General features: G+C 36.3%; 1 protein-coding gene across 1 annotated transcript in view; it reads right to left on the reverse strand.

Moving 5' to 3' along the window:
- The window catches only part of LOC149770130 (uncharacterized), a 99,821-nt gene that overhangs the window by 14,278 nt on the left and 57,929 nt on the right, over positions 1 to 27,614 (reverse strand). Inside the window, exon 6 of the mRNA XM_089949355.1 lies at positions 10,586 to 10,672. Within this exon, the coding sequence (XP_089805481.1) occupies positions 10,586 to 10,672 (87 nt within the window). The remainder of the gene's footprint in view (positions 1 to 10,585; positions 10,673 to 27,614) is intronic.

The following is a 27,614-nucleotide window of genomic DNA, read 5'->3' on the forward strand; positions in this document are numbered from 1 at the left end:
GTTATGTTATTCTGAACTTCATACTTTACATATTAGGCAACGGCTACCCATGGTGTCGGCACATTTCTTTTCATAAAAAAATGACATTCTTTTTTAATTTTAGTATGTCCTATACAGGAATAACATTTGATATCTTTTTCATCGCGTTAATACTCAACAAGACCCTTTCATTAATCTAATGTGAAATTAAATGTGCAGTTGTTAAATGTAGAGCTGCTCGCAAAACCGGCCATGTGTTTTGTTTGGTTGCATAGCTGCAAAACAATTACTTTATGGATTATTATATACATTTTTCAATGGTGTTAAGTCACATTGGTGGAGATGGCAGTTTTACCATTAAAAACTTTATTCAGTCTTTGAATAATGGTCTCATAAATATTTGTTTTTATTTTTGTGTAAGTGGTAATATTCACCATAACACCAACACCCATATACATTTTTTTAAATAAGCAAACAAATTTAAAATAAAAAATTATTAAAAAAGTACCATTAAAAATGAAAATGCCCCATTTTGTGTTTCGATTAGTTGCCTCTGAGTATTGATTTATTTCAATAGCTTTTAAGTCCTCTTCAGGTAATTTCTCAAATCTTGGTTTATATCCCTCAGCGGCCTCAAAATTGACTGGCCCAGTTCCCACGCTATTATTGTTGTTGTGTTTGGTTTTGGTAACTGAGGTCATGGGTTGCAGTGTGAGGGAATTTATCAATCTTGTTGTTCTGTTTCATTTTCACATTTGCAGTATCCATCGCATTATCATCCAATCCAACTTTATCTGCTTCAGTCGCTACAATTATTTCTTTTAACTCCTTGTCATGTAATTGTTAAAAAGCTCCACAGAAAACTGCAAAATCATCGTAATCAGCCATCTTGCACGACTATGTAGCAGACGAACGCCAAATTGTAAGCTATGCATTTCAATCAAAGAATACTGAATAAAGTATAAAAAGGGTATAATTTATACTTATTTGCTGAATAAAAATCTAAAAGATGAAACAGTCGTTTCACAATGATGTGTCTACAATGTTTGTTTATATTTCAAACAGTACAAAAACTGAAAGAATTCCCAGATTTTATCGATGTGTAAAAAGTTCCATATTAATATCACATGACCATTTACAGCCAATCATATTGCAGAAAATCCATTTCATTTATAAAAATTGGAATTATCACATCATAAAATTATATTTTGTGGAGGCAATTCTACTAACATGTCTTGCCCAGAGACACATTACAGCATCCAACCTGTCTGTTAGCAGACTCTGGACCCACATGCAAGTCCCAAGCTGCCAAGTCTATTATGCTAATGCCTGTACCACTGTGGCAATTAATAATAATACTAATAATAATAATGAGGACTTTGCATAGCGCCTAATCTTTAGACGCTCTAGCTGCTTTTCAACATTAGACAACACCTATAAGATAAAAAAAAACATATATAATGATATAATGACAAACACAAACACCATGAAATTAGAAAACATAGAAAAAACATGCTGAGAATATTTAACGCAGGAAACATTATTAGGTCTTTAAGTTTGTTCTTGCAGTCGAAATAAGTGAGTTTTGAGAGCACTCTTTAATGTGATCACTGTGTCTTCGTGTCTAAGTTCAGTGGCAATTCATTCCATGTTGCTGGGCCCTGGTATGCAAAAAAATGCTGTCCATATGACTTTGTTTTCATAGTGGGAATAACAAGTATATGATTGTCAGAAGAGGAGCGTAAGTATCTTGCTGGTGTGTACACATGGGTGAGGTCGCATAGGTATGTTGGACTAGAGTCCGACAGTGAAACGTAGCACAGAGAACAAATTTTGTGTTTTATTCTGGATCGAAAGTATATCAATTGTAGGACACAAAGCAGCTGGGAGGTGTGCTCTGATCGTGGTACTCTAAGTATGATCCAAGCAGCTGTGTTTTGAACATTTTGAAGTTTCTGGAGTAGATATTGAGATGAACCAGACAGAATTGAGTTACAATAGTCTGGTCTTGAAAGTACTAATGAACACACGAGTGTTTTAGTGGCATCAACGGAAAGATATTTGCGAATTGAGCTGATGCGTCTCACCTCAAGATATGCAGCCTTGCATATGTTCATGACATGTTGGTGCAATGTGAGAGTACTATCCTGAGTAACACCTAGGTTTCGTATTGATTGTGTGAATTTAATGTTGGTGTTGCTGATATCTAAACTTTGAGGTAAAGGATGTGACTGAGAAAGTCTTTGTGTTGTGATCAGAATGGCCTCAGTTTTATCATCATTCATCTGCAGCTTGTTACATGTCATCCATGATTTCACATCAGAAATGCACCTCTCTGCACCTTGGATGGTAACTTCAACTTCAGTTGGGTGGCTAGATTTGTATCTTTGGGTGTCATCAGAGTACAACTGGTGAAACACTGGATGATAATCAATGACACTTGCGAGCGAATGAGTGTATAGAATGAAGAGAACAGGTCAAAGAAGAGACCCCTGTGGAACACCACAACAAAGATCAACTGGGATGGAGTGTATTCCATTTGCAGATACAATTTGTGTCCTGTTGACCAAGTAGGACTTGAACCAAAGTAAGGCTGTATCATGAATGCCAAATATATTTAAAAGATATGGGTAACTGTAATATGCCACTCCTTGCTTTACTTGAAACACACTTATCTTGTGATGATTTTAAAGAATAAAAATACCACAACCACAAATAATTTAGCCCAATAAAATTAAATAGCCAGTTCCTTACAGTACACTTGCATTCAGAATAGAACCAGTTGTGTACATGCATATTCAATCTTGAAACTGGGTCATTACTTCTCAAGGACTAACATATGATTTTCATTTAAGTGAAAATTCATTGTTTTCTTTCATGTTGCTTGTGTTTTTAAACACTGACTGCTGTTATCTGGAATTTAATTGTCCAAACTTCAGAGGATTACTTTTCATTTTTAAAAAGTAGGATAATTTACACTGTTTAAAAAGCTCAACAAGATGTGCCTCTTGTCAGGTCAATGTGCGAGTTTTCTGAACGGATGAAATATACAAGACATTTTAAAATAATTTCTATTGTTCATATATATGATCAGAATAAAGATCACTGATTGTTGAAATGGCATTTGATTGTAAATCACTCATGATGTCTCGGTCTTTCCATGGGTGGTTTTCATTGATTGGCTGTTCAAATGTTATTTAGTAATGCTGATTAGCTGCTCCATGGTGGAGATGCCATCAGCGTGCCAGCTGAGGCATGGTGGTGATCTGCAGGTATTTTATTGCACCATCACGGAGCATTATCATGGATGCAAGAGGTTAAAAAAATACAAGTGAGCTATACCGTATGGCGTGGACAAAGAGGTAAAAGGATAGTCTAATACATCAGCCGCAAGTCTGTGCTGATACTGACTGAAGAATTATGGGCTCATCTCACCTATTCTTTAAAAGGTGAAACTGCATGCTGACACTTATGTCCACACACATTTTAGACACCAGTATTACTCAATACTCTCGAGCTGCAATCAGTTGAAGGGTCCTTTTGGCAATATGTAGAGAATATTTTCAGATCAAATCCTGTTTGTCAAGTTGTAAATGGATATGGAATAATACAACCCCACCTACTGCAGCTATTTTGAACTGTGTCCTTATGCTGGATGACAACATGGAATAAGCCTCTTCTTGATAAATTGTGCTCAACAACAAAGAATTCCAAATTATTGCAGTTTTTGTTGAGAAATTGAATGGTGAATGTATGCTTGCACAATATAAATTTATAGAATTATATGCATGAAAATATTTATATATATTTGTTCCTATTTATGGGGGAGAGACTAGGGTGATCATTTGTCCTTTATGAAGGCAACTTTTGGCCTGTTACAAAATGTCAACATCTTCAGTGTTTTAAATTGCTGCATGATGTCTTCATACTACATTTGGGAATGTAGGCCTTTACAAAGAATATTTTCAAGAAAGTGTGTGTTTGTATTCTTATTTCTATTTCTGAACTGGGATAAGCAATGTTTACTTATTTGAACCTAAAGCTGATGATATAAAGGTAGGAAAGGCATATTGGGTCAGTTATTATTGACACAAGGAACCATTATTTCACAGTTATGAACCCATTTCAAGTTGTTGCATGATTTGTTCATGTCATTTTCAGCAATTCTGGCACACACACACACACACGCGCACATATATATATATATAATGGAAGGTAATAAAAGTCTAAAGGGACTGTGTTGCGATCACACAATTAAGAAACATTATTGGGTTTAGTGATCACAACCCCTTACTTTCACTGGCAAGATGAAAAACAAAACTAAGAGGTTATTAAGGTCGAGTTTGATTTTGCATGAATAGAATATTGACATTAGGGAAAAGACAATAGCAGATGCACATTCACGTGTATGGTAATATTGTATTGCTTCTTATTTACTTTGTGTCATTCATATGATTTTATCTTACGTAAAAAAAATTCACATGAATATTTGACTAACAGTGAAAATAAAGCTTTATTGTATGTATCCTTCCTTTTCTTTATGAGGGGAAGTGTTATATATTTTTCATTTGGATTGTTTGTTAGTTAGCTTTTATAACTGATTTTTATTTTTTGTTTCATAATATGCTATTGTAATGTAACATTGTATGTTAGACTTAACCTTGTCCAAAATCAAGTTTTTCTTCTACCTGACTTCAATTATAGATTTTTTTTCATTCTGTAAACAACTAACACATAGCTAAAATATTATCTTTCTGTATGGGTTTAATATCAAGATGTTTATTAACAGAAGTAAACAATGTTTATTTGGGTCTGGGCCTGGGTTATTGGAAGTCCCCTACAATTTACCTGGAGTACCTGACATAGTCCAGATTATATATTATAATTTTACTAACAGACTTTCTAATAATAACAAACATTTGATTTTGTAAACACTAAAAACTTTCAAGGTCATTTTCCATTAGGTAATTACTTTTTTCAGGAAATGTTAATTGTGACCTGAGTTCAAGTGGAAGACTATATAATCTTGTTACTGAAAAGATTATTTATTTGTGCTTTAATATCCAAGCAGAATCATTATTGTTGTGTACAGTATTTGATCCAGAATTACTGAATTCAGTGATTATTTTCTCTGGAAATACACAGTGCTCATTAGAACATATTCTTGGCCAGAAACATTCACTGGAATTCATTTTGAATTCAAACATGGAATAATATTCCTGTGTTTCAAGAAAAGACTGTTGGTACAACAACAAAATACAGGCTGTTACAGGCACATCCACACCTTCCATGTTGGACTGAATTTGGATTTCTACTAAACTTTATTCAGAACTTTAAATTATTAGGACTTGTGTCTGCAATTAAAGGATTATTTTGAGATTTTATTTGCAATACCGTTCAAGTTCTTTTTTTATTTTCATTTGTATTCTAGGAAAATAAATTATTTGTTGAATTTTACAAAGCTTGTTGCTATTCACTCTTTCCTGTAACTTATTTTAAGAGCATAAACTCATAACACATCATTATACATAATTATTAAATTATAAATGTGATGTAATATGGATAACATGAAGCAAAAGCAACAAGTTTTGTATAACATAACAAATAATAAAATAATAAAATTTTCGAAATAAAATGAAAACTTAAACATAACTTAAAGGATTACGAATTACATCCAAAATAATCATACAACTTCTATCACAAATCCCAAAGCATAGTGTTCTGAATGAATCCCTCATCCGGAAGGTGCTGATGTACCAATATCCTTGAATAAGCTCAAGTGCCAACAGTCTTTATGTGTCATAATGACATTGCCCAAAACTCCCTTTGAATGAATTCACAAGAATCCCAGAATATTATTTTAGTCCAAAGTCAATGAGCACCTTGTAATTCAAATGGATACTTCAAAACAAATAATTCCTCTCAAATTATATCCAAACACAACATTAAATATAATTGCAGCCTGATTTTAAAACAAGAACACAGGAAATAGAAATAAATTAATTGTTCTTTTCTTCCACCTTAAATATATCCTGACAGCTCTACTATGCAATACCTTCTATGTGACATATGTTGCAACATAACTCACCTGACTTATGATGCAACACAACCCTCTTGATTTAATCCAATGGGAAATTACCACAAACAGATTGATTATATAGAACAAAATCTCAAATAAACAATTTATTTATAGCTCAAAGCAATTTAGAGTCATAGACCAAAAGCGAAAGACACAACATAAATATACATAACAGATGTAATAACTAGTCAGCCGAAGCAAAATAGCTCGACTAAATCAAATTAATCATATACTTTTCAATATTACAGTTGCAGAAATATCCATGCCCTTGAAGTAAATCAATAAATCAGATGAAACCAATCTGTTTCCCACAATGGGAATGCAAACTCATATTATGTCGATTTATAAGGAGACATAATGTTATCTAATAATAGACCAATTTCTCAATGATTGTCCAAGGTTTATAAAAGAATTATAATCAGACAGGTATATAATTTTGGCAAGAAAATGCTTTGAGATAAAAATATAAATCTGTATTTATTCCAAGCCATTCATCAGCTCATAAACTTATAAAACTTGATCACAACATATGCTTTTCTCTTGATTTGAATGAAATGATATGTCAGTAAATATTTTGATAGAGTATGGATTAAATGTTCATGTTATAACTTGCAACATATGTAACTGCTGGGAAACTTCTATCATGACTCGAAACCTACAGATCAAACAGCTACCAGAGAGTTTTCCCTCAGACTTTGGTAACATCAAAATGTTGAGTAACTACTGGAGGTTGCAAAGGTTCTGTGCTAGGGCCTTTACTATTACTCTTTATGTCAATGATATAACAGACAACTTCTATTCGCGCTTGCGATGCTATTTTCTGATGATACTTTTCTTGCTATTCTACAGAATCTTCACAAGTTGTTGTTGTTGTTGTAGGGTTTAACGCCATTTTTCAGCAAAAGATAGGCTATACATGGCGGCCAGTATTAATGGTGGAGGAAGAACCCGGAAAACGCCCGGTAAGAACCACCGACCCACGAGAAGCTACTGGCAAGCTTTCTCACATAACCACATTAGCCGAATCCGAGACTCGAACTGACGCAGACAGAGGTGAGATGGCAGTGATCCATAACGGTGAGCGCTTTAGACCACTCGGCCACTCAGGGCCCCAATCTTCACAAGTACAAAGAATTATAAACAATGATCTTGAAAAACTTAAAGCATGGTCAAACAACTTTGAAAACATATATTTTCTTAATCACATACAGGTAGAGTGATTTTTCCTATCCAAAGTTCTCTTTCAGCAATATGCATTTCGCTTCTTGTTAAAAATGATAGATAATGTTGACTAACATTACCTCTGATTATAAATAGACCAATCAAATCAGGATGATTATTCAAGAGGTACATAAATGTTTATATTGCACATGATTAAAACTCTTCACAGGACAGTTTTGGCCAAACCAAATATACTATACACCCATTTATTATTACTGTAGAGAGCCTCTTTATGCAGAAACTGGTTGGCAAACGCATGTACATGGAAAGAAGAAGACTAGACTGTGCATATTGTATTTGATTATAAATACTCAAGCATCTAACTACAGCGACCTTCTTCCAAAAGTAAGATATCATGCATCTCATTATTGTTTACATAACTCCCCAAACATCACAATCATCTCTACCAAACTTCAGATATCCTTTCTTCTATGACATGCCATTCAGACTCTCTCCCAGAAGATATCTGAAAGTTTCAAATCTTTATTATCTTTGAAAAACATTCATCTAATTCAACTAATGGGCCTATCACCTTCTGATATTGTAAAATGTCCCCTTAATATCGTACATACTAAACTTAGATAATCTTGCATTCATCAATTCCAATCTTACAGAGTGAACTTAGTTGACTCTGCTATTTATACATCTTGTTATGACAGTGAAGATGCTGTGCACTGTTTTTCTACTGCCTGTTATTTAATATCCAAAGATTTTTCAGTCTATCCTTAAACACGTTGTGTAAATCTGGATTTAGTATTTATAGAAGAAGTTGAACTAAGAACAAAAACAAATTCTGTCATACTCCAAAATGTTCATAAACATATACATGAAAAGGGATGTTTTTAATACTTACAATTACATAAACAAAATGGAAAAAAGTGGCTACAACCAGCACAATTTCTCTCTCTATCTCTCGTTCTCATTAATTGCTAGCTATGTTTATAATCTTCAAATATCAAATGTTTCATCTCATTTAACATACAAAATATTTTATCCCATTTTTTGCATGCATTTGAATTTCTGTTAAATGAATGTCATTTTTCAATCATTTTTTTATATTTTGAGAGAGACTTAGGCTAGTTAGACAGCTCATGCCCATTCCCATATTGTTTAATAAAATGACAGTGTACAATATGTTTAAAACAATTAAAATTATCTTTCTCCCTGAAACAATGCAAGACTAGCCTTGACTTTGACTTCAAAATGCAAAATACAGAGTTTGACATTGTATGGTGTGAAATAATGGATCAAAAATTGAAAGAAACTGTACGCAGTTATGCAATAGAAGAATGCAGTATAAACACAAATTAAAGATGCTGATATATGGACCATGGCAATATCGTAGAGGATAAAACTTTCAGAACACAAAGCTGATTACAATTTCTGAAAAATAAGGTGTATTGGCAAACTCCAACTCCTATTGCATGCAATTTATCATGTGAAAAATAAAGAATAATGAAAACTTGCAGATTCCATTTTTAAATTATACTTCTCGAAATACCGTATATACTCGCATATAAGCCCGTTCGCAAACTGAATTGGTAAAACTGTTATAAAGTGCATGACCCACGTATAAGCTGACCCATAATTTCTAGACTACCGGTACATCACAAGATGCACAAAGTGAGTTCTGAATACGAATATATATATATATACACACACACACACAAACATATAGTATACACAGCACAATTAGGCTTCATAGTAAAGAACTGAGTTATTCTGAAAATCTTAGAAAGTTTCAAGCTTGTAAAATATGCAGAAGCATTAGTGAGCAAAAAAAAATAACTGAAATATCAAATGAGCAGAGAAATTTATCTTTGAAAAAGATGTAAAAGCAGATAGAAACAGAACATTATATTACTTTGACCTGTTTAACTGTCTTAAGATTTTATTCATTTAAGATATTGGTTATGAAGAGAATACTAGGAGCCTGACTTATGTTACTGGGATTAATGTTCCATACCAGTGGACCAATATACTGAAAGATCTTTGCAAACAATTCCTTCTTTGGCTTTGGTATAATGCAATTTTACTTCTAACAGACATTAAATCTGGAGTACCCTCAGCATCTCTTTGGTGAAAGACATTGTATAGGTAAGCAGAAATGCATTTTCCAGACACTTTAAACAAATTTCACCTTTCTAAAGAATATTCTTCATATATTGGCAACATGTTGATATAATTCAATACATCCTCAAGTTGTTTATACATTAATCTACAATCAAATGCATTGCCTTCTTCTGGATTATTAGAAGTTATGTTTTAATTAGACACATTAATCCAAATTACATTACCACAGTCCAAATATGGCAGAATATAACTTTTATAAAAGATGACTCTATACTAAAAAGGAATGAATGTTCTGATTTTTCTTAAGTAGCCAAATAAAAATTGACCTTTTCTGAACCATCTTTAATGTGAATAGACTAGGTTACCTTGTTTTTCAAAAATATTTTTGTTCAATGAATTTCATGTTTTATTTTTGTATGTTTTGAGAGAGACTTAGGTTAGTTAGAGAACTCATGCCCAGTCCCACATTGTTTAACAAAATGACAGTAAAATTATGTTTAAAATAATTAATATTATCTTTCCGCATGAAATAATGCAAGATTATCCTCAACATTGACTTCAAAATAGAAATCATAATCTCTGATAGTATATGGTTTGAAATAATGGATCAAATGTTGAAAGAAACTGTAGGCAATTACCTAAAAGAAGACTGCATCACATATAAATGTGAAGTAAGGACCCTGATATATGTACTGTGGCAGTATTGCAGAGTACAAAACTTTCAGAACACAAAGCTTGGCAAACTCCATCTCCTATATTGGTTCCTATATTTTACAAGCTGCAAACTTTATTTGTTGAAGAAGCATTGTCCAATCAGATTTTGCCAAATTCAAAATAAAAGAAAATAACCACTACAAAAGGAACTATCTAGGTTTTTTATGATACAAGAATAGTCCAGACTCCTTGTTCATAATGATCACCATCATCAACTTCTAATTTTATGACAAAAGTACAAGTTTTTGTCAGCTTAAGGGTGACCCTCTGTCAGTTAACAGATCACTGATATCAGCGTTTCGAAACTAGTAAAAAATGACATCAAAGTATCACTATTTATTTCAGGTTCTGTGAATGATGCTAATAGTAAAATATTTATTTACTTTTAACTGTACAGCTTTTGTTACACACAGTACAAGTAACGATGCAAAAATCCTATTCAATATGTATAATAGGACATCTATGCATATTGATAAACTGTTCTCACAGTATTTTGATAAAGCAAATCATGGTTCTTACCTCTATTGGTTTCTCTCCTGTCTTGCCTGATGTAGTTGTGATGTCAGACAGATGGCTTTGTGATAAACGGAAAAAAGCTAAATTAATCTGAAAATGCAAAGTTGTTGATAGAAATATACAGTAAAAACCAATGCCCAATGGATGAAACCCCTGTTGCAATCATTGTGAAACATAAAACAAAGTAGTTATGCTCAAAAGTACAGTAAAAACACATGGGTGCTTATGAGGAGACTGAGCCTGGACTCTAAGTGACACTGATCATAAATTCTATAAAATCTATTTAAGTGTGCAAATGAACAGGTGATAATTATGCAGCTTTATCATATGAGTTAAAATAAGCACCCTTTGTGAAACAAATTTAGGGTTCTACTTGGCACTTAACAAGTATCATATTCATGGACAGATCAAAGTATTGACAACTTGAAAAATGAAACAGGTGTTGCCTTCACAAACTGGGAGTTGCAAACCTCTACCTGGCACTGAAAATCTATTAAATTCATAGCTTGACCAAAGGATTGTCATCTGAGAAAACAAAATGGATATGGACCAAGGGCATATCTGCCCTCATGCATTAGCATAACACTTAGAAAACATCACTTAAGGGTTAGATATGGCTTATGAACATGGCAAATCTCAAACTAAAACTTGTAGTGCTTAAACAGCAAAATGCATTATAATATCAATACAGGCTGTTTGGATGAAAATGAAAGCAATATACTTGCCAGTAAATACCCACAGTAAACAACACTGATGGACACATCACATTGCAGTGGGTAATGTTTAATTTTAAATTTTCAAATTATTCAAGTCCAAATAAATGTGTGTGTGTGTGATTTGGATTTTTAACGTAGCTTTAACAATTTTTCAGTCATATCGCTATGATGTCTGCAGTGTGGGAGTTTATAGTGATCTCTAGCAATGGGGCATCATGCCACAGACATGTAGCATGATGTCACACCCAGTCACATTATCCTGACACCAGGCCTACCAGTCCTAGCACTAATCTCTTAATGCTGCTGTTAGTACCATTTTTGTAAGTCTTTGGTATGACTTGGTCGGAATCGAACCCATGACCTCCCGCATCCAAGGCAGATGCTCTAACCACTAGGACACCAGAGCGGTCCCAAATAAATGTAGATACAAGTAGTGTTAAAGCAAAATTTTAAGTAAATTGTTTCTCTCCAAGAATACTTACCAAATCACGTTGTTGTTGTTGTTGTAGGGTTTAACACCATTTTTCAGCACAAGATAGGCTATACATGGCGGCCAGTATTAATGGTGGAGGAAGAACCCAGAAAACCCCCGGAAAGAACCACTGACCCATGAGAAGCTACTGGCAAGCTTTCTCATGTAACCACATTAGCCGAATCCGAGACTCGAACCAATGCAGACTGAGGTGAGATGGCAGTGATCCATAACGTTGAGTGCTTTAGACCACTCGGCCACTTGGGGCCCCACCCAATCACATTGCATTAGGAATAATAGCCTGCTACCTCTTGAATCCAGCCCTACTAAATGATGAAAACATCTTCTCCTGTCTATTTTTACATAGCCAAAGGGCAGTAACTCTTGTCCATTACCTACCCTTCATACCACCACATGTCACCAGTTTTTAGCTGAGTGAGACACTAATGCAGGCTAGTGGTTTATCAGAATGTACAGATGCATTCATTTCCTTATCAATATGCTTTGTTAAGCATCATAAGAAATCCAGTATTATTGCACTCTGCAGTGAAAAGAACGATAAGGAACTATAGATGTCAAACAATTTATAACAAAATCGCATTCATAATAATTGACTGATGTGAAACAATATTGCACAAGTTCTAATAGTTACCCCATTCATGAGCAGAGCAAAATCTGTTCAAGTGTTGTGGGGGGGGGGTGTCCAGAATTTCAAAAACACCTCAACTTTCCTCAAAAGGGCACCAAAGCAGAAGTATCTGTGTCTATTTACTCAGAGTGTGCATAATATCCAATAAAAAAGCACAAGAATAAAATGATATTAAAATTTCAAGTGAGGTGGTGGAGGGTATGGGCCCTGATCTGGCCCAGATGTGTTCTCAGAAATATCTTGAACTATTTCTTCTGACATCTAATCACAGGATTATAGAGGTGTGATTCAAGGCTGAGATTTGTATTATAAAAAAGGAACAATGCCATTCCTTTTCTTGTGATAAATGTAATTATAAAAAAATATCCTGGTCGGAAAGAACAATCTAGTTCCATAAATTAAATGGCCAGTCCTTTACAATACACGTATAGTTAAAATTGAACAAGAGTGTATATTCAGCCTTGTGATTGGGTCATTACATTACTTGTAAATTCAGAATTTGCTCATTTTTGTTGTTTTGGGGAGGCTTTGTTAACAAAAGTGCGTGTTAACTGGAATTTAATTGTCTAAACCCCTATGGGGATTATTTTTCACAAACAGTAGGATAAATTTTCATTATTCAAAAGAAGATCAATACAGTAAGCTTCTCCTCAAGTTGGTACATAAGTTGGTTCAGATTTCTTTGAATCAAGTAAAAGTGTAAACATATTGCAAAATAAGTCAATGAACCTTTTCTAAATTTGTAGAATAAACATTTTTTTTTTATGTAGAAATTAAGATCACTTGATTCTTCAAATGGTATCAAATTATGAATCACGAATAAAGTTTCTGTCTATCCATAGATTGTCAGCAACCATTTATTCAAATTTCAAACAGTAAAACTTCTACTGTTATTAACTGGACCATAATTTGAGCTACATATATTATGTGCAACATGGCAAGTCATTCTTGTCATAAAAATGCACCTTTCCCAAGCCGAAATTGACATCTTCTGGTGCTAACATTTTATAACATTGTTTACAATGGTCATTGCCTTCATTTCTGCTAAATATCCACTGAAGCCAAGTTTTTATTCAGGCGAGACCATTTAAGATCTTAAGGGGGGGTGGGGCTTAATGCTTGAAACTATTGTCTTATTCTGAGTTGTGGTATAAAAAAGAACACTATGCTATTCCTTGCTTTACTCAAGACAAACTTATCTTGTGATGAATGAAAGAAAAAAAATAACATAGTTTGAAATAATAATTTATCCCCATAAAATTAAATGGCCAGTCCCATACAGTACATGCACCTTCAGAATTGATCTAGTTGGTAATTGTGTACATGTATATTCAATCTCATAACAGGCCAATTACTGCTGAAGGATTAAACATATGGTTGGCATTTATGTGTAAATTCAGTGTTTTCTTTTTTGTTGTTTGTGTTTTTAAACAGAACCTGCTGCTATCTGGAATTTAATAGTCCATATACCTCAGAGAATTACTTTTCATATTTTAAACAGTTGGATAAATTTACATTGTTCAAGAGAAGTTCAATAAGGTAGGCCTCCTGTCAAGTCAGGGCATAAGTTTTCTAAATGTAGAAAAAATACAAGACTTTTTAAATTAATTTCTATTGTCCATATATATAATCAAAATAAAGATTACTGATTGGTGAAACAGTATCTGATTGTTAATTATTCATGATGCATCGGTCTTTCCATGAGGGGTCTTTAATGATTGGCTTTTCAAATGTCAGTCAATAATGCATATCAGCTGCTCAGTGGTGGAGATGCCATCAACATGCCAGCCAAGGCCCAGTGGTGATTCATTAGTATTTTATTGCTCCTGTGCAGAGTGTTATCGTGGAGCGAAACTGGAAGGATTAAGTCCTCCACCACACTATGTGGGATTCCAAAAATACATGTAAGCTGTACTGTATAGGGAACTTACCTCAATGTATCCATCCATGGTGGAAGCTATACAGTAAAATAACTGAATTTTCTATAGTACAAACCATACCTGCACATAAAAAGCACCGAAGCATCATTGTTACAAAGTTGATGCTACAATATCCATTTTAAGCCAATGGCATCTTAAGGGAAGGCCCAATGACATTCTTTACAGGTAAATTCAGTAAAGCATCATGTATAAAACTATGAAATGGATGCTAAGACTAAATATAGGAAACTCACCTATATTTATCCGGAAACAGCAGAAATAATACATCAATATTACTTGAGTTTTTTTATCACACGGCAGACATGCTTTTATTAATATGATTATAATAATGTCAGGAGATGATATCGCAACCCATGTCGGTATGAACCATACCTGTATGTGCCAAAATGTGTGAAGATGGCAAAGCAATAAGATGGAAAAGTCAGAAATTTCGTCGCCAACAAAAGAAAGAACTGAAAAAGTTGGAAATTCATAAATTAAGTATCCTTACCGGCAAAGAAGTTCCTCCAACTTGTTTTAAGGTAGAAAATTAACACAAGTGCAAGTCTATTTTGTGAGCCCCCTCTGTCTATAGAGAGCATGTTACTTACATGAAGTAGTAAATGAAGAAATTCATGATATCTGGCACCAATCTGGGTATCAAAGGGGGATCACTCTAAATGCAACCTAGGTGGGCAGAAAACTTTTAGCCTTTTAGTTAAAAGGTTTTAATCTGAAATTTGCAAGGTACTGGTAGTTTTCCAAGGTATCATGATCAGTAAAATATTTGAAGAAACCATATTTTATTAGCAGAACTATATATTCATATGCCTAAATGTGGAATGAAGTGTGGTATACGAGCACGCAAGGTTTAGGTCTACATTATATGCAGGGATAGAATTCTGGCAAAAATCTCTTTAGTGGTATTTTGCAATAAATCTATTAGAATGGTTTCCTATTTCTTACATTTGATGGAGAAGTGGTATCATATGTATAAACCATAATGTGAGAGTACTTTACATCAAAATTCGGTCTCATGATGAGTGGACCTGACTTGTTAAATATCTTCTCTTTTCAATAACATCACCTATATTTGATAGTGAATTGACATAATTTATACAGACTTGATACCAGAATGCTTTTTGTTTGATTTATTTGGTCAAATGCAATGAAGTGGTTTTAAAAAAAGGAGGTTTTTTTTTTTAGAAACTATGACAATATTGTAAAGCAGACTTGAATCATTTGCATATAATTAAAATCCTTTCAGTCAACTGTTTTTTCTCAAATATGGTCAAAAATCTATATGCAGTTTTTGAGAAAACGTCAACATTTCTCTATTTATAACACTGGCTATACTTACAAATCTGAAAGCCATTAATGCCAGGTTTCTTTCAAATTTGGTCAAGCCATTTGAGAAGTAGCAATGGTAGCCACATTTAACACACAGATCAGCATCATTTGCATCAATTTATAAGACATCTATGAGAGGACGCATTCTCTCATACTTGTCCAATTAGGTTAAGTGGTTTCTGAGAAGTCATTTAAAATTTCCTTCTCATCTTTGTAACTGTGGTTTTAAGTCAGATTGGCATGAATTGAACACATGTAAGAGAGACACCAACAAAATGCCACCTGTGAAATTCAGATGAATTCTGTTGGACAGTTTTGGAGAATGATGCACAAGGCCTGGACAAAGACAAACACATATTCATACTCTATGTCCATTTGGTCTTATAGGCAGGTGAGCTAATAAATGATTACTTATAAAAGCAGATGAGATAAAAAGAAAACTCACCCATGCAGCTAACCTGATGCCTTTATCTGCAAACAAGGTCTTAAATATGATTTTGCAAGTATAACCCATATTGTTATGAAAATAGAAATGAATCAAACATATGATGCTTCAGAATAACTAACCTCTTTGCTGAACTCACTGATATATCAATTATACCATTTATGATTTCTAAAATGAACTGTGAATGATTAGTGTAAAACTGTCTGGATAATTCAACAGGTATAAAACTGGTATGAAAAAAATATTTTTGCATTTAATTAGTCACAGAGTTATTGACATGCATTGTACGGTAACAGCACACTCCTGACTAATATTGTTCCACACCTTATATTTTTACTGCAATTTTGAAATTTTACCTTAATGTACTGTTATGTATATTTAATTTAATTGTTTGTTAGTTCATTTTTTTAATTTCATTACATGCTTTTTTATTGTAACATTGTATGCAGGACTTGACCTTGTCCAAAACAGACCTCATTTCTGCTTGACCTGATTGTCTTTTTTTAATATTTTATGTACACAACTAATAGACAGCTAAATTATTCTTTATGTATATGGGCTTAATATCAGAATCTTTATTAATAGAAGAAGTAAATATGTTTATTTGGGTCAGGGTTTTGGACTTTCCTAAGTGAATTTTACAGGTTACAGTGTTGATTTTGTCAACATCAGGATCATTCTAGAAGGTTATTTTCCATTAGGTAATGTTTTTTTCTTTTTTTTTTTTTTAAATGCTAATTGTGACCCAAGATCAAGTAGAGAACTATATAACTATGTAATTGTGAGGACTTGGTTATTCGTGGTTTAACATCTAGCACTTTAAAATTATTGAATTCAAGTGATATTTTTCTGGAAATACAAAAATGCTTTGATAAAATTCTTGGATAGAAATGTTCATTGAAATTTATAGTATATTCAAACCTGGAATTATTTTTCTGTGATTCAACAAAAGACAGGTGACACATCAACACTTTAAAAAATACCACAGACACGTCATCAACTTCAGTGTTGGGATTTTTTCGGGACTTTTCACTGGATTTTATTCAGGACTTTAAATTACTAGGACTTGTTCTGTAATTCTTGGATTATTTTGTGATTTAATTCGCAATAGTGTAAGTTGTTTTTTTTTTTTCATTTTCACTTCTGTATTCAAGGGAAATAAATATATTTGTTAAATTTTACAATGCTTGTTTTCTTTCCCTTTTTTCTGTTACTTGTTTTAAGAGCACAGACTTGTAACAAAACAGAAATTACGATGGTAAAGTTTGATGGGACAGAATTGAAAATTGAATGAAATTCTCATTTAGATGATATAAACTAATTATCTGTAAAACTTTCCCGATCCTTTAATTAGCCAGATATCACACTTATTTGGATATACAACATTATGCAAACCTTTCTAAACAACTTCGTTGAATGATCGACTCATACTGCATCTGGCTACAGGTAGGGACTATTATAGGAATCATATACCATTCATTATGTGAAATCATTTGCCGGAAAATGAGAGAAGATTTCAAATGCAAGGGAGCAGCCTGAGGATGATTATAAAGCCATTCCTAAGTATTCTAGCAAACATTTACAACTAGCAAACCATGTATGGTCATTTTCACACCATGGTTTACATGTCCAATGAACCAAATAAGAAAATTTTTAACAACAACTACACATGAAGAGGTCCATGTTCGCTCACCTGGCTGACATCTGCTTAACAGCCACATGCAAGAGCTGTTGGCCAAGAAATCTGGATTGGTAGGATGCTTTCTCAAGAAATTTCCTTTAAATTTTGAAAATACCTTGCAAAAAGCTTTCTCTAGCTTGGTATCTTCATGTGGGTTTGATGGCGGGTCAACATCCTTTTTCCAATATTACACGGCCATTATATCAGGATACTTTCTGTCAATTTTAAAGTTGGTCAAATCCTGTTTAGTGGTCTGTTGAGATAAAGCTATTTTAATGTTTTCCTATCTGTTATTATGGCAGCCAAATATGATGGTGGAGTAGCAACAGTTGTACAAGTGGTTGAGTGGTTTGAGAAGCTGTTAAATGTTTCCTGTAGTTAGTAACATCAGCTGTATTTGATGGTAAGTTGCCATCATTTATACAAACATAAAAGCCCTTTATGTCAAGAGCAGCAGAGGGGGCGAATCGGACATTTTGTCCAATCGTTATTTTGCTTAATTATTACTTTCTGCACTCAACGATCTAGTGTCGTCAGCGCCTGGGAAAAAAAAAACGACGACGTCGTTGGGGATCGTCGCGTCGTCATTTGGTTTAATTAACACCTTCTGCGCGTCGATCCCCAGCGTCGTCAGCGTCCGGTAAGCACGTCGACGACCGCGTCGATGTCATCGCCCCCTCTGCTGCTAAGTGGTTATTTACAATGATCTTACAAACAGAGTGATCACTAACTCCTCCTCTTGCAGATCGATTAGGTTATTTGACTGATCGGTGAGTTTAAAATTAATTCTCGTTAAAAACCGATCATGGCATCGCATATAGACCGGATTAATCGGACTCTCAACGATTAAAAATCCCGGAGGGGCTGTTGGTGAAAATGAATAAAGGATGTACCCCTGTTGAGCCTGATTTGATTGCTTGGTATCCACCTGGTAACTCCCTTCGATAACATCACACACTAGATTGATTGCTATCACCGATGCGATATTTACGTTGTATGGAGCAATATGCCTACCATCATCCCCGTTATCGTGTCTGAGGATATAAGTTGATGGACCGATAAAATCATTAAGAGACTTTCTTAGTTCTGGCGTGTTGTATCCTGGAAACTTGAAATCGGGTAAATCGGCTTCTGCGATATTATACTCGGTTAGGAATTTTTGTTTATTATCAATTCTGCTAGTGGATATTACCCCGATGATTCTTTCATTGATATATTCCATGTCTAATATAAGTTGATTTAACACCTCAACGTGTTTTTGTGCTTTTGTTTCCCGTAGCTGTTCTAGTTGTGATTGGTAAATACGATTAATCTCGATAAAAAACCTATCGATATCATTTAAATTAACTTCGACCTCGACGACCGATCCAGGAGTTTTCTCGTACCTAAAATACCAATACATGGTATTCCTGTCTTGAAATGTAAACCAGTCGGGGGGTGACGAGTTTTTCATAACAAACAAAACATCTCGATAATTGGGATTAATCTCATGATACGATTGTTTGCCCTCGGGGTTTTCATAAGGTGGATTCTTAGGCCATCCTAGTATGGTTCTTATTGAACTGTTATAAATATCAACCATATACCCCGGTGTGCTTATTTCAATCGTCGACGATAACGTCGGTTCATGAACCGTAATAGCGATTTTTGATTCCTTTCCTGTGATCGATTTTATCCTGCGTTGAAATTCTTTATTGATTTGTTCTATTTGGTATGACCCAGTTGGTATTGTAACCTCCTCCCAGTTTGGGGTTCCATCGGGTTTATTTTTCCGTGCAAAAACCAGCGAGTTATTAGGTTGTTGTCCGTTAAATGCGTCCGCTCGAATATTAGGCCAACTGTGATATACTCGCAATTTTGCCAGCGCTATTTCCTTCACTGGAACCGGTGATGGAAAGTTTACACTGAATTCGGGTTTCGTTGATGTTATCGATATCATATTTGTTTGTACCGGAGTGGTGTTCTCCGCGATCCGCTGAAGTAATTGAAACCCTTCGGGGTTCAGTGACATTATTATTATTTGTTGTCTTTAGTGTTTAATATTAATAACCAGAGCCCATTGAGGTGGTTCCGGCTTCCAGTTGAAAATCCTCGATTTTTGACATCGCGGAGCTATACAACTGGACCATCGTGGAGAATTCAACATCGGATACGAACAAATTATCAATCGATAACGAGATCAACCCGGATAATTTCGAGTATGCGTCGGATACTATTTGATGTTTTACTGTATACTCGTTGAGTTTTTTCTGAAAACACGATGATATCTTTTTAGTGATTGCGTTGGCGACTCCAGCAACTGTTGTCATTGCGGAGACAGCGATTGGAACAGCGATCGGGGCTATCGTGGTTACCGTGGATAAAATAACACCGGTACCGGCTATTATACCCGACACCGAGTACACGACCGCGTCGATGGCGGTTATTTTACGACGGTATTTTTTTATTTTTACACGGTATTGTTCGGAAAGCGTTTTCAAGTTCGCGGAAAATTCTTTTGCGGTATCGAATCGATATTGATGTGACGTCGGTGATACCTCTGATTCAATTTCCTTGGTGGTCATTTTTATTTTAAAAGAGCTAGTGTTTTTAATTACTTAGATCCACTACAAATTCCGCATACCATGTGATGTTTGCCCTAAATAGACTGCTATCAACGGCTTTAATTATAAACCGTTCGATTGTATCCTTGTCGATGATTGTTGATATTGTATTGTTAAACCCGGATGAACTCGGCGATGATATACTGAACTGCATCGCCGAAATCAATGTCAATCGATAAATGCCCTTAACAATTGCGGTGACATCTATTGCATTACGCGTAGGAGTCCAATCGAATGATCCGTATTGAACCGTGTATACGCCACTGCCGATGATCCCATGAGGTGTTTTCATTTTTTCGAGTTGCTCTGTCATTCTAGGTAGTTTGTCCTTAATCGCTTCAACATCAGTTTTGATTGTTTTTATTTCCCCTCCATACGCGTCTACATTTTTTTTGTTCGCTTCAATATTAGTTTCGAGTTGCTCTGTTATTCTCGGTAGTCCGTCTTTAATCGCTTCAACATCAGTTTTGATTATTTCTATTCTACGCAAATTCGCGTCTATATTATTCTTGTTCGTTGCAACATTAGTTTTGATTGTTTCTATTTCCCGTGTATTCTCGGTCATACTTTTTTTGTTCGCTGCAACATCAAGTTTGATTGTTCCTATTTCATATGTATGTACGTCTATACCTTTTTTGTTCGCTGCAACATCAGTTTTGATTAATCCTATTCCCCGCCAATACGCGTCTACATTTTTTTTGTTCGCTTCGACATCAGTTTTGATTGTTCCTATTTCCTGTGTATGCGTGTCCATATTATTTATGATCGTTGTAACATCAGTTTTGATTGTTTCTATTTTCCGTCCATGCGAGTCTACATTATTTATGATCGTTGCAACATTAGCGCCGATTATTTCTATTTCCCGTTCATGCGCGTCTACACTCCTTTTGTTTGTTGCAACATCAGTTTTGATTGTTTTTATTTCCTGTCCATACGCAGTGATATCATTTATAGTTATTGTGATTTCATCCGGTTTGGCATTTTTTTTACCAAGGAATTTATCAAAGTTGTCATCGATCCTGTTAACATTTTTTCGTAACGAGGTAAATTGGCCCGACAGCGTCGTAAACTCCAAAATAGTATTTTTTATTGTTGCAAGATTCGGTTCGGTTACCGTCGGGGTTCCAAAAAAACTAGCGGTAGTGAGTTGTATATCGGTGACAGATTTTTTCACCTCGGCGACAGATTTTTTCACCTCGGCGACAGATTTTTTCACCTGCGCGTCAAGTTCGGTCACCGATCTATCTAACCTTGTAAAACCGTCCTGGACTAATGTTACCCTATCCGTCACCGCTGATATATGTCCACCCGGTTTGAGTCGTCCGTCGCTGGTATACAGCGCGATAGTGTCCTCGGCGGCATCACGCTGTCGTATTAAAACGTCATTCAGTGACACATTACTGGATTTCAATTTACCCTGGCGGTCTTGAAATACAACTATTTCACCTGGGTCAACACTTGTTAAATTCAACGTATCAGCGATTTCATCCTCAATTAGTTTTTTTATGTCATCGGTGGCGGGCGTTTCCGTGGGCTTTTTCAGCGCCGAAACCGGTCGTCCCCAGATATCAATCATTATTATTGTAAATGTTATTCTCTAAAATCCGTTGAGCTTCTACGACCCCACTAGTGTATTCGTTTACAACCACATGAGGTGGTTTTCGCGATGATGAAATCGCCGCAAGTACGTTCAATACCTCGCGGCCACATATCGGTGGGTCACTTAACTGCTGTGTTGGCAGCGTGGAATAAAAAACCCGGGCCGAACACGCCCGGGCTGAACACGCCCGGATATACCGCATGAACTCTTTCGGCGGGGCTAACCCGTATGAATCAAAATAGACGATCGCACGCGGATCAATCGCGTATGCAACCCAATGAGTTCCCGCTCCGGAGGACCCATCGAGGTTAATTATGCCTGTTTCAATATTCCTTGGTGCCGCCGGTAATTGATCCCTCATAAAAACACCTCTGAAGTTTTTTATCGCTAGCGCGTTTGCGGCGTCTATTAAATCAAAATTAGACATTGGAGTCATTGACTCAGGAGTCATTGACTCCTGCGTTAATAAACGGTTCCCGGTAGTCTTAGACCCTTTCCCGAGTACCATGAATACGGGGTTCCCGGTAGTCTTAGACCCTTTCCGGCCACGGGTCGTTTTTTTTTGTAGCCTTTCCCGGTTGCCTTCTTCAATGCCATCCCCGCCGCGGTACCAACGGCTCCTAACGCCGCCGCCTTAGCCACTGCTGGTGCGGCCGCGGCAATCAATGCCGGAATCGCGGCTAACAACGGAAATATCCCACCGGTCTTTTCCATGTCTTTGATCGCTGCGGCCGAGAAATCTATTTGAACACCCTTTTTATTCTTCATCGCATCATTGAAATGTTTTCTTTGACGCGCCGTCAACGATATCTTATGATTACCACCTGCCATCTGTGACGGCTTCAGCGTTATTGTGGTCCCGCATTGTTTAGCCGACTTTGATCGTAATTTCTTGACTTGACCATCAGTCAACTCTACACTGACGACACTATACGACATTTTATTGTAAACGCGTTTTGTGCTTTCAATTACATGTTTTCCACTGGCGCATCAACGATTCTCATTCGTCCACCAACACCTTCTAGCAGCATTGATTTATCGCTGAGAATGACAGCGACCGCTCTGTAATTAACACCAGCTGGGGCTATACGAGCTCGGAAGTGTATATCAACGACGGATTGTCTCGTTAAATCAAGATGTTCCAACGAAAAGTAATAAATCGGATACAGGTTTTTAAAATCAAGTTGTGATATTTGCAAACCAGTGTCGACGTTTTGATCACGACCCATATATGACAGCAATCGATGATACACACGTGCGACATGGTTATCACCGTAATTAAGCTGTATATCCTCGGATGGTTCCTGTTGTCCGTTTATTCTCAGCGAAACCTCCATGACTCCTAATCGATCAAATATCATATGGCTGCGTTCTTGATTACCCAATCGTTCCCTATTCTGTAGCGCTATGAATATATGACGCGGGGCTGAAACACCCTGTTTTGATGCTAGGTGCCATGTAAACGTATCGGCGACGTTATCCTCTTTAGCATCAGTTGTTACCGTTAGCCAACTCAACAGCGATTTCCCTCCCTGTTCCATAAATGCTAACAATCGTGCTTCCGTGGTAACTGATGGAGTCAGCACCGGCATCCACAATGCCATTTTAGTTAAAATGACTTTACCGGCAGCGACGCCAGCAGCATGCCATATTGCATTGTTATCATCGCCCCTTCGCGTCAGGGCAATTGTATGCTTAGCCCCATAGACAACTTTTCTGACATTTCTGCAGAATCCAAATATGTGATGGAGTGGAATCGCGCATGAAAACTTTCGGCGTGGTCTTTGCAACATTCCTACTCGTGTTGCAAATCCTAGATTAAAATTATCGTTAGTACTTTTTATGATATTGAACTCAGCGCCTGGTCTTGCTCTGCGGTCTGGATTGGCTGCTTCAGCTTGTGGGTCAAATGCGGTATCTCTTTCCACCAGCACGTTAATGTACTGAAGATGATCAGCGTTATCGGTGGAGTCCTTCGCAAACATCATAGATGGGCCCGCCGATCTTGTATAATCATCTGAATACCTCGCTAACCCAATTATCGTCGTTGCAACATCAACCTCGCGTTCTATTGATTCAATTTCTCGCCCGTCAATAAGATATCTGGCGCTCTCAAATAACGCCATGATACCGTTGTTGACGAAGCCAACTCGAACACGATGGTCATCTGCGTATGGTGCATTATCGGCGGCATTTGTCACGAGTTCTCCCTCGATTTCGATAAACGCTTCACACGGCAGAAAGTATTTACTGGTATCTTGGACTTGAAGTTCAATTCGCGATCGTAGGTCAGGTTGCGCTGCATAATAAGAATAATATTGATAATCACGGACAGAATCATCCCTGCGTACTGGGGCGTCCATATCAAACGCGGGATCAGCGGTACGCGCAAACATTCTATTATTTATCATGTTGATGTTTTCAATTGCGATTTTTTCGTCGTAAATTCTTTGAATTTAAACCACTTCCCGCTATCGCGTTCATGAGCGCGTTGGTTGCCGCATCGGCGGATGGCGAAGTCGTCGCCAACGACTCTAATTTTTCTTCCACGGCGTTATTTATTACTTTACTGACATTTGCAGGCATCACTGTCGTTGATGGCATTACCGGTGGTTTCTGTTTTTTTCTCCTGAATTTCACCAATGACATTAGTTTGTCCCGCGCGGCTGAAAACGCCCTTCCGGCAACATCTCCAATGGCACTAATACCCTTATCACGAATAACATCAATAGCCTTCATTCCTAATTGTTTGGCTAACGGCGCTACTTTTGGAGCCATTCTTGTAAATAACCCCGCAATGGTGCTACCGAGACCATCTCCATAGTACGCGCGGTAAACAGGCAATCGCGAGTTTACCACGTAGACGAGTACTGGTTTATCATGGTTGTAGTGTATGATCATCCTTATTAAAAACACCAGTTTTCCAATTAATCATCCACGAGTTCGTCTATGAGCGTTCGATATACATTAATGTCCATAATACCGCCTGCAAATAACCGCTTGCAAATATCAGCGGCCTCATTGATTATTTCCGTAGAGTTATTTCCGGCTCGTTTTCCTCCGATTAGTACTTCCAGCCGTGATATATCACTGAGAACACTATTAGGACAGGTAACGCCGTAGGATTCTTTACCAACAGAGTATCCTTTTCCTTTTTTTGGTGTTATACTCTTAACTTCCTTGTGGAATGCGTCGTAATCGGATTTACTACGATGTGGTAATGCATCTTTATGTTTACTCGCTAAATACACTATTCTTGCCCAGTCCTTTAACGACTTTATATTTTTCTCGTAACCGCTATTGATATGCTTCTTATCTCGTATGTTCTTAGCAAAATTGTTGGCAGTAAAATTAATTAATTCTTCCCTGTTGCTGAAGCCTCTAATTTCATCTATTGTGCTCTTCTTGAGTACAATACGGGGTATATTCCCTTCTTTTTCTTCCGGTATTTCTTCTTCTGGTGTTTCTTCCGGTATTTCTTCTTCTGGTTCTTTCGCAGTAGCGCCTAGTTCTTCCTCGTCGGCCATTGTAACATAAGGTTCTTGTGGTTCGGTTATAGCGAGTGGTGGTGGCCTCCGTGTTGTAGCAGCCGCTATTTTTGCAGGAAGTGTTTCTAAAGACCTTTTTGTTTGTTCGGTCTGAGCCGCTATCTTTTCAAGCGCACCAAGAACGGGTACAGTTGCCGCCGTAACATCCTTAGTCGCTTTAGTTACCGGGGCAAATAACTGTTCACTTCCAACAGCAAAATCAGTTTGCATTTGTTGTCGCGTTTGAAGTTTCTCTCTCACTCTGTCTCGTAACGGTATAAACTTTCTAAGCGCTGCTAGCCGCTCTCTGGCTAGCCGAGTAGTAAGTGATTCACCTACCATTATTGTAAATTGATCCGCAATTTTCTAATTTTCCGCCGAGTGTACCATCGGGGGCTCCACGGAGTTTTCGTCTATAATCCTTCTAATGTTTTTGATCTTACTAGAAATCTCCCGGCGTCGTTCATAAACACGTCCGAGTTTTTTTCGTATTATTTCAACGGCAGTAAATAGTCCAATGAATGCATTTGCGTCATTGTGGTACAGGTTCTCATTAATCGTATGTTGTAATCGTTTTATAAAAAAATACTCGCGGGCCAGGGTAAAACGCCCCCGTTTCGACTGTTCGTTAATAATCTCATAATCGGATAATATTTTTTCACTGTCGAGACCATCAGATAATTCAATTCCTTGATTTTTTAATTTTGAAATCTCAGTTAATATATTATTGATGTCTTCGATATTCATTATTCTTATAAAACATCTTATTTCTAATATCAAAAATTTTAATAAAATTATTGGGGCCATTTTTGACCCCGTTTTTTGTATGGACAGTACAATGCCGTAGATCTCCACTCGAGTGTTGTGGCAGATTGCAGGCATACATGGACAGTACAATGCCGTAGATCTCCACTCGAGTGTTGTGGCAGATTGCAGGCATATACATATACTTAATTAAGGACATTCACATCTTGGAACCCCAAAGCATACATCTCCGGGAGGGAGGCCTAGGGTGACAAACGTCATCGTAGACCGCCCAGAAGATATGCTTGGGGGACATCACTACATGTACTTAATTAAGGATGAATATATTTACAATGAAATGATTGATGGATGATGGGACGGCACAAGACAGCACAAACATAAAACGGCGGGGCGGAACTCTACGGCCAATTCAACCAATCAAAAGCAACCCAATTAAATTAACCCGGTTGCATGATTGTGAACAAAAGACAACCACACGCCCGGGTCAAGAGCGTGGGTTAGTTTTGATTAGTTGAATTGGCTTTCGAAAGCCCCAGGCTTATAACGAGTCATCTTGTATATAAAGTGACTAATACAGCGGCGTCAGTCACAAGGTGTGTGTTAATTTGAATTCCCTTGAATCGTTTGAATCCTTAAATACTTATTAATGGTGTTTCACGGCATTTAAATGAAACCAAATACTCAAATAAAACATTAAAAAAAAGAATACAGCTGTTAGATAATAGCGTGTATTTCATTAGTTTTCATCGTAAAATGATTAATTAATCGCAACATTAATTGGACTTGAAGGGACGCAACATTAATTAGACTTCAAGGGACGTAACTCTTGTCATGCGACGCTATCACAAAACGAGTTATCTCCCTTTGATGTTATATATGAAAATCGAATTCTATGACCCGTCTTTTTTGAGATCGCTGTTTGATATATTCGTTCTGCAACAAATTGTATTGAGGCGATACAAATGTCAAAATATTTTCCTGCCTCATTCATCGACTGAAATATTTTTTCCTCGTGAGTTGTTGTATCAAATGACTTTACGGGTTTTACTTTCTTTGAGTATTTACCAGTTTGGCCTTTTTTACTATTTTCACTCTGAGAGATGGCTTGCAGATTACACAGTCTATTATTTTGATAATTAGAATCAATGTGATCAATAACGAGAGTATCTTTGATCAATCCGTGGAAACATTCATAGATGATTCTGTGACAGAGATATTTTTTCCCTCCAGCAGTAAACATTAAATACCCGTGATTGTTTTTCCATCCAACCGGCTTCTTCAGTCTACGATTTCTAACAATACCGT

This window comes from Sinohyriopsis cumingii, unplaced genomic scaffold, assembly GCF_028554795.1.
Source record: "Sinohyriopsis cumingii isolate HCF-2022 unplaced genomic scaffold, ASM2855479v2 utg002675l, whole genome shotgun sequence".
Lineage (NCBI taxonomy): Eukaryota > Metazoa > Mollusca > Bivalvia > Unionida > Unionidae > Sinohyriopsis > Sinohyriopsis cumingii.